A 17,744-nucleotide genomic window follows, 5' to 3' on the forward strand; every position below is an offset into this window, starting at 1 on the left:
AGCACAGGCCAACTGTTTTATGGAATATTGCTCAATTTTCATTTGTCTGATGTTTCCTACGATTAGATCCAGGTTAAGCACTCTGGGCAGGAATATCATGTAAGTGATAATATGCTCTCAGCACATCACATAAAGAGGCACATGATGTTCCTTTATCCTACGATTGGTGATAGAAACTTTGATGATTTGCTCAAGGTGGTATCTGCCAGTTCTCAACTGTAAAGCACCTTTTTTGTAATTAATAAGTAATCTGTGGGGACATACTTTAAATTTGTATCAATTGTTTGTTCCCTAATGTCCTTTTACCCAATGGTTTTAGCTTCCACTGAAGATTCTGGATCACAATTTTATAAGGTTAGAAAATGGTAATTCTAATATGCATATACATTTATTGGTTGGCGGTCTCTAGTGTAGAGATCCTCTTTCTCTATTACGAGCATGTACTTAGAGATTCTTATTCTACTCAATGGATTAACTCATTTTTGTTAATATTCATTTTGATATTTAAGTTGCACCATGTTTGGCCAGTTGTAGCCCTTCAAACTAGCTACTGTGGTGTTGAACTAGAGTTAAGGGTATCTGTATGATCTTATCCACAGTTTGTGAAGCCATCTTCCCTCTCCATCGCCTCTGCCTACTGAAAGGACTTACAAACAATGACCAGTGTAGTAATGAAAAATTAGTTTCTGAATAGTATTTCTGAATAGTATTCCCCACTAAAATTAACTTTAATTTTAAATTAAATTTAATTTTAAAATTAACTTTAATTTTAGTGGGGAATAATCTTCATAAATCTTAATTTCTGAATAGTATTCTCCACAAGACTCCTAAGACAAAGGGCTGAGACAACGAAATTACAAAGTAAACCTGACATTATGTCAGAAACTAAGAAACTGCTTTAAAAAAAAAGGGTACGTGCATTTTGGTTTTTAAAACTTAGTATTATGTATTTAACTTACCCATATAGGTAAGTTTAAGTCTAATTTAATGATTTTAACTGTTAAATAGAATTACATTACAGAAATAACTCACAAGTTATTTTCCATTCTGTGGATAAAAAGCATTTGAATTCTTTCTAGTAATGATGCAATTAACATCCATACTTGTTTCCCTTTGCACATTTGTGAGACCTTATGAAGGATATAAAAGTGATTCACCTTCTCCAGTTTATCTTATATTTTTGTGACCAGTACATTTTTCTTTAAATCCATTTTATCTATTGAGTGAATCTATTGCTTGTTTTTCTGTTCATTTCTAGCACATGAAGATGTTTAGCAATGTTTTTGGTCAGGGCTGTATTTTTTCTTTCCTTGGTTTTTATTGTAGAAAGCACGTGCGCGCACACGATACCATGAATCCCCATGCTCTCATCCAGATGAGATCATCCGGATGAATCATCAGGATTCAATAATTATCAACTCGTGACTCAACTTGGTTCATTTATCTTTCATTCATGGTAACTCTGGATTATTTCAATGATTATGCTTTTCAGTTTTCTCTTTTCATATTTTATCTATTATTGCTCAAGATTTGTAGTGGCAGAGAGGATATCAAAACACCAACTCAAAATATCATTTTACCATCACAATCTACTTCATTTTGAAAATGATTCTTTTGAAATTTGGCGTTATTCAAGAGTCTGCTGAGTACAGCTCTCACGGATTTCAAGAACCAATAATTACCGTATTTTGACATAACAACACCTACAAAATACATACGCCATGTCAGTCATGCTGGTAGTAGGAGCACCCAAGCTATATCCCCAAATACTTGCAGAGTTACTTACGGTATTACACAATTTATACAGCATTCATTCGTTTAAAAAATATTCACTACATGACTAGCATATTTCAAGAATTATTTCAGGAGCAGGCAGATAGAGCAGTGAACAATTAGGGTAATGTCTCTTTCTCTCTAGGCATAGTTATAAATACTTGCATAAATAGTCCTTTATTTGATCTTCTTAAGTGTATGTAGTGTAGTTATTTGTATTAGCACCATCTTAGAGATGACAAAAACTTTGGCTTAGAATGGTAAGAGATTTACCTAGGGACATAGCGCTAAATGGTGGTTCATTAATGTACAAACAACAGAACAGTATATTCCAGTAAAACAAAAGTTATCTGTAATTGCTACTACTAAGTAGCAACACACTGGACAATATATTTTGAGACAGTGTTATTTTTTGGAATTACGTATGCCTTTAGTCACAAAGAATAGCTGAAAAAACTTCAGATAAAAAACCATGAAGTATTTACATTGATTTCATAAAATAAAAATAATCATCAATTAAAATTTTAAGAATATTTATATACATGGGATTTTACTGAGTCCTTAACTTCTAAGATTTACATTTTAAAAGACAGCAGCAACTTTTAAATAAAATAAAATACAATTTTACCTCAACAAAGTACCAAAACTACATACTTTTATGTAATGAGAATAAAGTATATGTCAGCAGAATAAAAAGATAAGCCACTGACTGGAAGAAAATATTTGCGAAAGACATATCTGATAAAGGATTGTTATCCAAAACATATAAAGAACTCCTAAAACTCAACATAAGAAAATAAACAACCCAATTAAAAAAATGAGCCAAAGACCTTAACAGACACCTCACCAGAGAAGAAATACAGATGGCAAATAAGCACATGAAAAGATGCTTCAAATCTTATATTATCAGAGAAATGCAAATTAAAGTAATAATTAGTTATTCCTAAACACCTGTTGGAATGGCTAAAATACAAAACACTGACATCACCAAATACTGGCAAGGATGTGGAGCAACAGGAATTTTTATTCATTCCCGGTGGAAATGCAAAATGGTACAGCCACTTTGGAACAGACAGCTTGGTAGTTTCTTATAAAACTAGACATTCTCTTACCATCTGATCGTGCTTCTTAGTATTTACCCAAAGGAGCTGAAAACTTATGCCCATACAAAAACTGGCGCATGGATGTTTACAGCAGGATTATTCACGACTGCCAAAACTTGGAAGCAACCAAGAGGTCCTACAGTAGGTGAATGGATAAGCTGTGGAACATCTACACAGTGGAATACTATCCAGTGCTAAAAAGAAATGAACTGTCAAGCCATGAAAAAATATGGAGTAAACAAATGTATATCACTAAGTGAAAGTGGTCAATCTGAAAAGGCTCTATACTACATGATCCCAACTATATGACATTCTGGAAAAATCAAAACTGTAGAGACAGCAAGAACAATAAGGTATAGTCATATGCCACTTAGCGACATTTTGGTCCATGACAGATTGCATATGTGATGGTGATCCGCTGAGATTATAATGGAGCTGGAAAATTCCTTCTGTCTAGGGGTATCATAGCCGTGCTTCGCAATGCAATGCACTGTGTGTTTGTGATGATGCTTGTGGAAACAAACCTACTGCTCTGCCAGTTGTATGCAAGTATTGTACAATTATAGTAAAGGGCTACACCATCTTGGTTTGTGTGAGGGCACTCTATGATGTCTGCACAAGGATGAAATTGCCTAAGGACAAATTTCTCAGAAGGTGCCCCTGTTGCTAAGCAGCACATGATTGTACAAAGCAGAACAGACCATATTGATGGTAAAAATTCAGATGACTTGGATGCATGCCAAACATGAGAAGAACTACGGTAGCATCTTAACTACTCACCTCTTGACTTTGTCATAGTTCTCTTGACGGTAGTCACCTTGTTGAATTAACTGCTTTGTGTCTGCTAATTCTAAGGCCAAACGTTGACATCTAATTTGAACCTCAGAGTAGTTTCTTCGATCTTCCTCATAACTCTATAAATCAAAACAATAAAACAATTCCAACTAAATACGCTTCACTAAATTCTGTATTAAAATTCTTCTGTTAAGCTGTGAATGTCCTTGTAATTAAAAAAAAAAAAAACCTCAATTTTTTTATTTAGTAATTTTTCTCTACTCAGAGACAGGTAATCTTTAAACTCTCACAGTAGTTTATAAGTTTATTTGTTTAAAACTTGAGCACTGTTTTTCATAGGGAAAAAAACAGTACAACCATGCTCTGGTTACTAGAATAATACATAAAATGATTACCCATGTGAAATGATGTATTTCCACATTTACCAAGTTACTATTAGATGCTAAAGACATGGAAATAAATAAAACATAGCCCGTTCTTGAGGAGTTTCACAATTTAGAGATGAAGAGCCACATGAATATCAAATATCTTCAATGAAATATAGTTAGTGAAGAGATTAATTATGTACTTTCAGTGGGAGTATTGAGCAAAAAAGGAATTTTGTGGCATTCGGAACATTTCTACACTGAGCTTCTCCCCACTCACCAGAGCAGTAAAAAGGGATTGTAGAGCTATGAGAGAGGTGTAGAAGTGAACACCTTGAAACCACAACCTAGCCTTGCTCACGAGCTTCCTTTCTCACCATTTCTCACGTTCACACTTCACTCTCCAACCCTAATGAAGACCTGAAGTTCTCTAAACGCACCAGGATTCCTCTAACCTGTTCTCACTGCCTGAATAGCTGCATAGGATCTGAACCTTTGCCTGAATCTCACTGTACCGTCAAATCGGTTTTCTGTACACCTCACCAGAGTGTAAGCATCTCAAAGGCAGGGACTTTGTCTTAGTTACCACTGGATCTCCATCACTTTACACAGTACTTGGTGTACAGTAAGAATGAAATAAATGCTTCTGAACAAATTAAGAAATGAATGTGAAAATGGGGAGGAGTTCCTACTTATTTTCCCCCTTTGAACTTACCAGATCTTGCAAGCAACCATTAACTCCATCCTAGAACCTGTCATGTTGAATACATCCTGTCCCAACTCATTCCTTCTTAAATAGCTAACCAGCTAAGTGTGGTCACATTCATTCCACAAATACTGACTGAATTATTTCTATGTAACTGGTCCTGTGCTGGGCACTGTAGATACAAAGATAAGTAAGACACTGTTTTTGTCCTTTTAAAACTATTGAACACAACTTTGAAGAAGGGCTGTTTGAGAAATGTAATCATGGAAAAACTACATTCGATGTGTTTTGTTTTGGGATAGTATTATGTTCTTCTCCTACACTGATTTTCTCTAAGAAGATGGAATATTATGGAACTTATTATAGGCTCATAGCTGAGGAAACACCATCATCATCTCAAGAAACCACTTTCTTTGCTCATCCATAAGAAGCAACTCCTTCACTCAAATTTTATCACGAAATTGCAGCAATTCGGTCACATGTGCAGGCTCCACTTCTAATTCTAGTTCTCTTGCTATTTCTACCACATTTGCAGTTCCTCACTCAAGTCTTGAAGCCCTCAAAGTTATCGATTAGGGCTGAAATCACCTTCTTCCAAACTCCTGTTAATATTGGTATTTAACCTCTTCCCATAAATCACAAATGTTATTCATGAAATGTTATTCACCTAGACTGGCGAATCCTTTCCAGGTTTTCAAATTACACTGCCCAGCTCTATCAGAGGAATCACTATCTATGGCAGCTATAGCCTTAAAAAAGGTATTTCTTAAACAATGAGACTTGAAAATTGAAACTCCCCCTGGATCCCTGGGCTGCAGAATGGATGTTGTGTTCACAGGCAAGGAAACAACAGTGACCTCTTTGCGTAGCTCCACCAGAGCTTGTGGATGACCAGCTGCGTTAGCAGTGGGCGGTAAAATTTGCAAGAAATCTTTTTTTCTAAGCAGTAGGTCTCAGCGATGGGCTTATAGTACTTAGTAAATCATGTTGTAAACAGATGTGCTGTCATCTAGGCTTTATTGTCCACAGGCACAGTGGATTTAGCATAATTCTAAAGGGCCCAGAATTTTCGGAATGGTAAAGGAGCATTGGCTTCGACTTAAAGTCACCAGCTGCATTAGCCCCTAACAAGAGAGTCAGCCTGACCTTGAAGCTTTGAAGCCAGGCACTGACTTTTCCTCTCTAGTAATTCAAGTCCCAGATGGCAACATCTTCCCACATAAAGCTGTTTCACCTACATTGAAAATCTGTTTAGTGTAGCCGTGCTCATTAATTATCTTAGCTTCTACACTAGCACTTGCTGCTTTACCTTGTACTTTTACGTTATGGAGACGGTTTCTTTCCTTAAACCTCATGGACCAACCTCTGCTAGCTTCAAACTTTTCTTCTGCAGCTTCCTCACTTCTCTCAGCCTTCAAAGAATTGAAGAGAGTTAGGGCCTGCTCTGGATTAGGCTTTGACTTAAGGGAATGGTTTGGCTGGTTTGATCTCCTATCCAGACCACTAAAACTTTCTCCACATCAGCAATAAGGCTGTTTCGCTTTCTTATTATTTGTGTTCACTGGTGTGGCACTTTTAATTTCCTTCAAGAACTTTTCCTTTCTGTTTACAACTCGGCTAACTGTTTGGCACAGGAGCCTAGTTTTCAGCCTAGCTCTCAGCTTATGACATGCCTTTCTGACTAAGTTTAATCACTTCTAGCGTTTGATTTCAAGTGAGAGATGTGCGACTCTTTCTTTCACTTGGACATTTAGAAGCCACTGTAGGGTTATTAATTGGCCTAATCTCAGTATGGTGTGTCAGTGAATAGGGCGTCCCACGGAGAGGGAGAGAGAGATGGGGAACGGCCCAGTTGGTGGAGTAGTCAGAACACTCAGGTTTATTAATGCAGTTCGCTGCCTTACGTGGGAGTGGTTTGTGGCATCCTAAAACACTTACAAGGGTTCTGTAACATCAAAGATCACTTATCACAGATCACCATAACAAATATCATAATAATGAAATAGTTTGAAATATTGCGGAAATTACCAAAATGTGACACAGAGACAGGAAGTGAGCAAATGCTGTTGGGAAAATAGTGCCAATAGACCTGCTTGAAGCAGGGTTGCCACAAACCTCAATTTATAAAAAAATGCAGTATCTGCAAAGCACAAAGCAAAACACAATAAAACAAGGTACGCATGTATTAAAAACTTAAGTTTGAAGTCCTTAGATAGCTTATCAATTCATTACAATCCACAAAACTACTCCTTACCCTACTGCTTCACATATTTATATACCCAATTTCTAAAAGCATGAGTTTTCCACTCCTCGAAAGCAAAATTCTTCCCACTATAAACAGTAACAACAAACAAAACAGAATGAGTGCAGATGTAAATATGTTTGTAGGTTTCATGGTAGGAAATTGTGGGAATTTCATCTGAGGATTTCCATTTTCTCTGTGGAATACCAAGCCATCTGCTGAGAGTGAGAAAGAAAGTTGAAAGCTGGAGATGAGTGTAGAATGGTGAATGTCTAAATAACCTGTGAAAAATGAGAGGACTAAAAAAAGTCAATTTCAGCACAATTGTATGGGCCCATTTGAGGTTGGTAACAATAAACTTATAGTGCTTATTACTGCCTATGTGATTTTCTCCAGTAGTGCTCAATTAGAAAAATCATGAGATTTTGTCAGGCAAGGTTTGATAAAAAGACAGCTGGAAAAGAAACTACTGACAAAATAATGAGGCAACCAACTGAATGGGAGAAGATTTTCGCAAACAGTGCCTCTGATAAGGGGCTAATATCCAAAATATACAAGGAACTCATGAAACTCAACAACAAAAAAACAAACAACCCAACTGAAAAATGGACAGAGGACCTGAAGAGACATTTCTCCAAAGAGGACATACAAATGGCAAATAGACATATGAAAAAATGTTCAACATCGCTAATCATCAGAGAAATGCAAATGAAAACCACAATGAGATATCACCTCACCCCAGTCAGAATGGCTTTCATCAACAAGACAAATAGTAACAAGTGTTGGAGAGGCTGTGGAGAAAAAGGAACTCTCATACACTGTTGGTGGGAATGCAGACTGGTGCAGCCGCTATGGAAGGCAGTGTGGAGGTTCCTCAAGAAATTACAAATAGAATTACCATACGACCCAGCAATCGCTCTCCTGGGTATCTACCCAAAAAATCTGAAAGCATTTCTCTATAGAGACACGTGTACTCCAATGTTCATTGCAGCTTTGTTTACGGTGGCCAAGACATGGAAACAACTAAACTGTCCTTCGATAGATGAATGGATAAGGAAGTTGTGGTATATATACAGAATGGAATACTATTCAGCGGTAAGAAAAGATGATATAGGAGCATTTGTGACAACATGGATGGATCTTGAGAGTATAATGCTAAGTGAAATAAGTCAGACAGAAAAAGCAGAGAACCCTATGATTTCACTGATATGTGGTATATAAACCAAAAACAACAAAAGAACAAGACAAACAAATGAGAAACAAAAACTCATAGACACAGACAGTAATTTAGTGGTTACCAGAGGGTAAGGGGGTGGGGGGTGGGTGATGAGGGTAAGGGGGATCAAATATATGGTGATGGAAGGAGAACTGACTCTGGGTGGTGAACACACAATGGGATTTATAGATGATGTAATACAGAATTGTACACCTGAAATCTATGTAAATTTACTAACAATTGTCACCCCAATAAATCTAATTTAAAAAAAAAACACAAAAGACAGCTGGAAAGGAATTAGAGAACACTAGCAAGAGAAAGGTTTAGGACTAATAACATGAGAAGAAAGAAAAAAAATTGAGGAAGATATTGATAAATATATTACATGAACTGGAAATTCTATTAAGTTGAAAGTAGATGATTACGAAACATGGAAATACAGGAAGTAATATGTTCAGTGATCAACCTGAATTGGTTACTTCAGAAGTGAATCAGTTCTGAGTGACAAGGAACAGAATGTGGGCCATGAGACTAAGTACTGGAGTAGATAAGAAGCAATCACTAAAGATGAGAAGATTAATAAAATGCAAGGCCAAAATTGTGGATGAATCACAAAAGTAACCAAAGCAGGAGCTAAGATGAAAAGGAAGACTAAATCTGGAGCAAGGGTTTCACTAAATAAAGAAGAATGCCCCAGGGGTCTGCAAATGAGGAAGGTTATAAGGTGGGGTAACTAGAGGACATTATTGCCCAAAGAAACAGATGGTTTTCTGAGTGTGCCAGTGCTAAGATCTAAAATTGTAAAGATCTCAAACTTCATCAGCACCTGGACTTCTAGTCCAGAGAGCAATTCCTTGGGAGATATGAACACGAACACACATACACACTACATACATGTTTATATATAATACATTTATATAAATTTTCTTTAAACACCATATGACCAAGTATAAGCTGAAGTTCAGTACAGGAAGGTATATAATCTACCAACACTTTTCAAATGAAAAATTTCCCATTAAATAAAATTATTACTTTTATATTTTGAAAAAATATCTACTTCACTTACTATTAGCAACTAAAACAGATTAAACATAACATTGGAAAATAGGAAAAGTAGCATCTTCCCTCAAAATGAACCAAACCAAATGACTGTGTAGAACTTTGAGGTTAAAGCTAAAGAGACTAGAAAACTTTATTTTTATTTATCCCAGTGCACTCTTTCCTGTTTTAAATTCAACATCAACTTCTGTGGGAAGACTCCAAGTTGCAAATCTGAGCTATGTGTCCTTCTTATATTTTCTCACAGTACCTGGTTATTACTTATGTCAGAAAAAATGTACCATATGTGCTGTGAGCAGCCACCGCTTGTATCCCACATCATTAGGAAAATTTTAAGGAAGTTTTCTATAATCTTAGTACCTAGGACTCGGCCTATTATATGAAAGGTTTGCAATTAGTGTCTGTGGAAAGGAGCAAAAGAGGACATTAGACTAAGAAGAAAAAGTAAAAAGCCACCTTGTCTTGCACATACCCCTCACCTTCTTCACAGTAACCTAAGACCTGGAACTCCTTAAAGACCTGCCTTATCTCTGTACACCCAGTTACTCTTACATCGTTAGTTGCATTGAAAATGCTTGCAGGATGAACTAATGTTAGAATATCAATGGACTATGTACATTTACAGTAACTGCTCAAGAGGTAGAAAAAGTGACTTTAAAAACTGGTATTTACTACATTATCACTTTTCCTACTGAAATTAAAGAATATTATCGTAAGTGTGCAAATAAAACACCTCATCTGAAACTATCACATCTATGCAACATATTTGCAGAATTTTTTCAAAGATTTTTCAGAAAGACAGCAAGAAAGGAGATCCATTTCTTGATTTGGGTGGTGGTTATTCGGGCATGTTCACTTGGTGAAAATTCAATTAAGGTTTCTCTTCTGTATGTTACAGAAATATTTTTAAACAGTAAAACAAGAGGCTTCCACCAGGAAAATGTTAATGGGGAGAGACTCTGCAGGGAAGCTTGTATTTGGCGTGGAGAGGGGCAACATATGAGATTCATATCAAAGTGGGAAGGCAGCAGAAGGGAAAGCGGGGAAAGGGGTAGTGAACGGATACTTTTTTTACTCGATTTATTTCTTTACTGTGTGACTGACATAAGAAACTGAAAATTATATATTACGGAGTATTTGAGTAAAGTTATCAACTACTAGACCTTTCATATTTATAGTAAGATGTCTCTTCCTCCCAAACCTCGTTTCCAAATATCAGTAGTTAAGTATTTTAGATTCATAGAATTTCAGAGATAAAACATACCCTGGAGATAATCTATTACTATCTTATTTTCTTTCTTTCTTTTTTTTATTAGTTTCAGGTGTACAAAACAATGTAATAGTTAGACATTAACACCCCTCACAAAGTGATAACCCCTCTCCCTCAATCTACTACCCCTCTGACATTGTATATAGCTGTTACAATTCCATTGGCTCTATTCCCTATGCTGTACTGCACATCCCGTGACTATATATATATATATATATATATATATATATATATATATACGTGTATATATATGTATATATATGTATATACATATATATACGTACACATATGTATATATGTATGTATATTATATATGTATACATATATACGTATATATACAGATATATACGTATATATATGTATATATATGTATATATATATATATATATATATTAAACTACAGTTGACATCCCATACTATTCAACTTCAGCTTCAGGTGTACAGTACAGTGGTGAGGCATCTACACCGTCCCTGAAGTGGTCTCCCTAATAAGGCCAGTGTCCATCTGACACCCTACAAAGTCTTTACAACATTATTGATTATATTCCCCAAACTGTCTTTCATATCCCCGTGGCAATATTGTGAATACCAATTTGTTCTTATTTTCAAGATAAGAACATTAAGGCCTAGAAGGACTAAATGATTTGTCCAGGATTCCAAAGCTAGCAGAGACAGAGCTACAATCTAGGTTCTTGAGTTCATACATGGTTCATTCTTTTAACTTCAAGTTCCTATTATTTGAGGAATCTATTCTGTAGGAAACTACAAAACCATTGACCAGAAGTTAATATTATTATTTACTGCTCAAATCCAGGGTGTTAAAAATTACTTTAGTTGCACATTTTATGGGTTTAAATATGGCACATGCATAAATCATAGTTAATTTTGGACTCCTCTCCTTTGAAACAATTACTACAATTATTCCTTAAATACATATTCAAAAAAACATTTGACAAAATAACATCAAATCTAAGTATTTTCCATAAGAAGTAAAAAATTATTCAAAGACGCAATTAAATAGTCTCCTTTTGAACAGTCAGTAGCTGTGTAAAACCAAAAGGCATTTACTTTAGATATAATAAATTTCTAAGCATCATTTAAATCTTTTGTCTCTCACAACATGTAAACTGCGAAGGGAGTGGTAACCTATGTGTCAAAATAAATCTTTAATAACTGAAGTGATCTCCTGTCTGTGGGGAGATAGAGCAGCTAAGGAAATTGGAAATGGGATACAGTGACAATTACTTTAAGGTCAATGGTTCAAATCAGAATTAGTTTACATTGCTTAGCAGTTTAGTAAAACGAGAAGAAATGGTCCAGGAAAGTGAGAATTCACTCATCAGAATTCTCACAAATGGGGGAGAATCCAAAAGAAACTTCAGAAAACAGTTAATATTCCCTGAAATATAAAAACTTGAATAACAAGTATGAATCATTAATGATATATCTCATTTTCATACAAATAAAACTAACTGTATTACTCACCTATGACTATTTAAGATGAGACTCAAGGTAATCCTGCAGAACTTTTCTCAGTAAATGGAACTGTTTCTAAACCAGGAAGTTATCTTGAACAAAACACTCTTTTTGCTTCCTAGTTACCAAGTTTCTCATAAGAGAAAAATATTTCACCATTTCCTCATGAAACTTAACAGCTTTATTAACTACAGACTCATTAAAGCCCTACATAGTATTGTTAACATTTCCTTCTTTGAAATGAAAGCATGGTGAAATAACTCTACATTAGCAAAACAGCTGCACATAGCTTAGCTACATGTACTGGACCAAAATTCTGACCTGCACAAAGAGAATTCATAAATAGGAAATATAAGTATAGCACTTATAAAAATACTAAGTAGCATACACAAGCTCATGTACATAATACAGCTCAAAATATTCTATTCTATGTTATTGACACTTACAAACTCTAAACTTGAAGTAAAAGATGAACCCTATTTTCCAGTTTTAGTATCTAGGCATTATTTTCAAATAACTAAAGATGTGGTAAAAAACCATGAAAGAGGAATGCAGAAATCCACTAAAATTGGCACTTCAGGAGAAGTGACTTCTTTTTTAAAGGACAAAAATCACATTTTACATTTTTGGTTTTATCCCATGACTGTGATAGTGAATACTGGTAGGTCATTCTGTCCTCTATTATAGTTAAGTAGTGTTATAAATGTAATTTGAGCATCTTTCCACAGAAACAAAAAAGCTCTGGAACTCGCACCCTTCACAGCCACCTTTGGATTTAGCCTGGCTTCATCTAGACCTCTTCAGTAACTAGCATTTGAGTAGGTGTGTGTGCACACGCACTCACACACATTTTCTTGCCTTTCCTGCTTGGAAATCTTCAGATGAGTTTTCTTAGTATCGAAAACAAAATACAATGGATCCGTGAAGAACAAGGTTTGAATTGTGTGGGTCCACTTATACGCTTTTTTCAATAAATATATTGGAAAAATTTTGGGAAAGATTTGAAAAAAAAATCACATTTTATTAAATTTCTATAATGTTTTTACCTCATATTGGCCATGAACTAGCAGATTACATGAACAAAAGCAGAATTAACTGTTTACTTGTGGGCTTTTAACATCCTGGATGTTCGTTAGGAATAATTACGAAATCAATGCAATAACTGAGATACCTTTGATCTGAAGACGTGTTATGGTACAAAAGTTTTGGTTTGTATAATTCTTTCTTTCATTTATAGATCTACTGAATTATATTAGGAAAAATAGTGTTTGATTGTTTTAAGGCAGCTGATGTAAAATAAGGACTCTAAATAAAAATATGGTAACTTAACGTAGTACTTTGGTCTCTAGGTTAAAAATGAGATTTTCTGAGTAGCCCCAGACTGGCTGAATAGATGGATGTATGCTGCCACCATGTGGTAAAAGAAAAAAATTAAGACTATTTTGGGAAAGAAAGTCAATCCAGAAAAGTCAAGGTAAAGTGGAAAGTTTGTTTTCCTAATTGCCAGTATCAAAACTCAGAGATACAACTAACAAATATCTTAGTTCAAGTAAACCACTATGGAGTTGTGATAATGGAGAAAATAACATGGAATACACATTGCTAAGAAAGTCACTTCACATAGTCAGGAGGCTATTAAGGAAGTGGGGCCCATGTAACCTATGCACATCTTGTGCCTCAGTCTCCAAAACTGCTATTAAGTTGCTAAACCTGTTGCTAAACTCAGCTCAAAACATCCTGGAGCCATAAACAACCTGGAACAATTGAGTGGACACATGGACTTTACTTCCTTCCTTGTAGTTTTCAACTCCCTCATTTGCATATTGGAACTAACCAATCCCTGTTAACCTAGCCAGCAATGCTTCATTTCCATGAAATAATTATATTTTGAGGTTTTTTACATTTGTTTGTTTGTTTTGCCTTTATAAACCTTGCCTTTCTTTGTTCTCCTCAGAGAAGTACAGTTGCTACTGAGCGGGCATCTCCGAGATTGCAATCCTTTGGCTCAAGTAAATGCTTCTGGTATTAGTATTAAACTTTTTTTGTTGTTGTTTACAGTTGTCATTATTCTGTCATTTTTGAGGCATCTATATTAGCTATTGCTTCCTCTTTTAAGTTTCTATTGATTTACTATTTGTTCTATGAAATACTAATATCTTCTTATATCTGTCCTGAGTTTATCCTCACTTAATCTGCACTGTGATTTTATGAATTTTAGTCACATTTATCTCATTGTTGGTGTTCTTCTGACACATCCTAATCTTTATATGTCCTTAGATAGTAAACTCAGCTCCTCAAATACCAGATTGTAGTTTCTAAACTCTGAACTCTATGGCTTTATCAGGAATTCAATAGTTACTAATAGGTAGTAAGTGCAAACAGCCAAAGTTACAATGTTCAAAACTACATTTCATTTAAGGTCTTGTGTTTTATTTTGCTTCTAATATTTTTCTTTATGCCTAACATGTCATCATCCATGTCAGTACGAAGCTAAGCATGCTGAGAAAAAGATTCTCCAAAGAAGCTAAGGTTCTTTTTAGGGAAAACAGGAGAATTTCAAAGTTAAATATTTTGCACATATATATTAGATTTTCTCTTTCTTCACTTCTGTTGAAAACAAAATTGTAAGGTGGTTCTACCTCTGGTAGTGGCCATGTAAGTTCCCATCTGACCAATCCTACTGCAGGTACAACTATAAATTCTGGACAAAATATAAAACAACTACCTGAAGGCACAGGAAAGTGACCAAAATCAGGCAGATTGTGGAGGGGAGTCCATCTGTATGAGAAAAAAGGAATAGCACTGGGTGACATTCCTGTTTTTTTTTTTTTTTTTAAATGGCTTTTAGCCTGAGGGCAGGCCGAGTTGGAAAGATAAAGGTACAAAAGAAAAACCTTCTTCCTAGTTTGAAGAACCAGAAGAAGAGTTAGGGGGCAACTCAGCTACTCTAAAGTGAGGAGGGAGGGTAGATCTGGTATAGATGGCAGGGTAGATAAATGCTGTGCTTACCTCCTCCTCTCATGACCACATCAAAATTACAAATAAACTACAGAACAACCATCATGGAGAATCACCTGAAGTCTAGCTGAACTGAACAAAGCCCTACAATTAAAGACATAGAGAAGAAGACACCGAGACTGGTAAGAAAGGTGGAAAGGGCTGGTCTCACACTCCTGTGTGACCACTAAAAATTAGGAGGGATATCTTGGCTGTGGAGGTTCCTCCTCCCCACCAGAGGAGTAAGGGGTCTCAGCCCCACAACAGGCTCCCCAGCCCAGAGCTTCACTGCCAGGGAGAGAAGTCCCCATAACTTCTGGCTGTGAAAATAAGCGGAGATTGTGGCCGAGTGGGACAGAAGGCGGCTGCACTCCCAGGTGCTCCTCTTAAAGGTCCTGTGCACGGAATTATTCGCTGATGGACTCACTTGCTCTGAGCTCCAGCTCTGGGGCAGCAGCTCGAAAGGTGCCAGGGAGATATGAAGAGGAACTAAATTATCTGGCTTCAATGGGAGGCTTGGAAGGGCAGCTTTCTTCTGGATGGAGGAGCTGATGGAAGCTACTATTTCTTTGTTGAGTCCTCCCCTGTCCCAAGGTGCAGGCACAGGCAGCCACCATATCTGAGGCCCCATCAACCTGGCTCTGATTCCGTGAGACCCTGCCCCACCCAACTTTCAGGAATACCCAAGCCTCTTCCAGTGGCTTTTACGTATAAATGGCTTGTCTTGGCTCATGCTGCAGACTTTCCTAAAATCTCTCAAAGGTTCAGAAAATCCAAACAAGCAGCACCTGGCTTTCAGCATGTCCCACGCCTCTGGCTACACATCCCAAAGCCTGGCACTAATGACAGCCAACCTCAGTTCACAGCTTGGCCTCTTAAAGCACCACCAAGCCCAGAGTGGGTGGTGGCCATCTGTGAGTTGCTTTGTGGCTCATCCCAGGTGGCCCTGAACAGGGAACAGGCTGTGGCTGAACTTGGCCTGGGGTGGGGCCCTTCCCAGGAGGCCCTAGGGCTGGCATGTCGGAGCATCACCTGTCCACTTCCAGGGACAACATGCCCAAAGAGCACACTGGGGGAGGGGGGGCAGGGCACCAGCGCCCTGCTAAAGTGGATCCTGCTCCATAGGGTCAGCCGCTGCACAACAGCTCCTCCACTGTAGTCACGGCCATTTCTCACAACCAATCAGCCCAAGGATCAATCCTTCCCATAGTCATGCAAACAGCAACCAAGGCTCAACTACAACAAGAGGGCACACACAAGGGACACACCTGGTGCACCTGGCTCAGGTGACCAGGAAGACTGCACCAGTGAACCCCACAGCACACATACTACGTAAGCCACTCTACTAAGACGAGGAGACATAGCAGCACTACCTAATACGTAGAAAAAAACACAGGGAAGCAGCCAAAATGGGGAGACAAAGAAACATGTCCCAAATAAAAGAACAAAACAAAGCTCCAAAAAAAAAAAGAACTAAACAAAATGGGGACAAGCAATCTACCAGATGTAGAGTTCAAAACACTGGTTAGAGGATGCTCACTGATCTTAGTGGGAACTTCAAGAAAGAGATAGGAAACATAAAAATGGAGATAGAAAACATTAAAAAGAACCTGTCAGATATAAAGATACAATAACTGAAATGAATACATTACAGATTAGATGAAAAAGATTGAATTAGCAATTTATAAGATAAGGTAGCAGAAAACACCCAATCAGAACAGCAAAAAGAAAAAAAATCCAAAAAATAATAATAATTTAAGGGGCTTCTGGGACATATAGCATACCAACATTCACAGTATAGGGGTACCAGAAGGAGAAGAGAGAGAGCAAGGAATTGAAAACCTATTTGAAGAAATAATGATGGAAAACTTCCCTAACCTGGTGAAGTAAATAAATATAAAAGCCCAGGAAGCACAGAAGAGTCCCAAAGAAGATGAACCCAAAGAGGCCAACACCAAGACACATCATGATTAAAATGCCAAAGGTTAGAGACAAAGAGAGAATCCTTAAAGCAGCAAGAGAAAAGCAGTTAGTTATCTACAAGGGGGCTCCCATAAGACTGTCAGCTGACTTCTCAACAGAAACGTTGCAGACCAGAGGGATTGGCAGGAAATATTCAAAGTGATGAAAGCAAGGACATAATACCAATATTACTCTACTCAGCAAAGCTATCATTTAGAATTGAAGGACAGATAAAGAACTTCCCAGACAAGAAAAAGCTAAAGGAGTTCATCACCACCAAATTAGAATTACAAGGAATCCTAGAGAGACTTCGTTAAGAAAAAAAACAAAAATGAACAAAATGGCAAAAACTACATATCTATCAACAATTACTTTCAATGTAATGGATTAAATGCTCCAATCAAAAGACATAAGGTGGCTGAATGGATAAGAAAACAAGACCCTTACATGTTGCCTACAAGAGATTCACTTCAAATTGAAAAGACACACACAGACTGAAAGTAAAGGGATGGGAAAAAGATTTTTCATGGGAAAAAAAAAAAGAAAGAAAAGACTGGGGTAGCAATACTTACACCAGACAAAATAGACTTTAAAATAAGGGCTATAACAGAGACAAAAATCCAGTAATCCCACTTCTTGGTGTTTATCTGAAGAAACCCAAAACACTACTTCATAGTGACATGTTCAATCATATGTTCACTGTAGCATTGTTTACAATGGCCAAGCTGTGGAGTCAGCTTGGGTGTCCATTGATGGACGAATGGATAAAGAGGAGGTGGT

At 36.8% G+C, this 17,744-nt stretch overlaps 1 protein-coding gene across 4 annotated transcripts in view; it reads right to left on the reverse strand.

The window, feature by feature from the left end:
- The window catches only part of PIBF1 (progesterone immunomodulatory binding factor 1), a 181,591-nt gene that overhangs the window by 139,746 nt on the left and 24,101 nt on the right, over positions 1-17,744 (reverse strand). For all 4 annotated transcript variants that reach the window (XR_013993252.1, XM_081047027.1, XM_081047028.1 and 1 more), the window contains exon 6: positions 3,657-3,790. Coding sequence is in view for 3 of the 4 variants with exons in the window: in XM_081047027.1 (XP_080903153.1) it covers positions 3,657-3,790 (134 nt within the window). In the remaining variant the exon portion in view is untranslated. The remainder of the gene's footprint in view (positions 1-3,656; positions 3,791-17,744) is intronic.

This window comes from Rhinolophus hipposideros (assembly GCF_964194185.1).
Source record: "Rhinolophus hipposideros genome assembly, chromosome: 4".
Lineage (NCBI taxonomy): Eukaryota > Metazoa > Chordata > Mammalia > Chiroptera > Rhinolophidae > Rhinolophus > Rhinolophus hipposideros.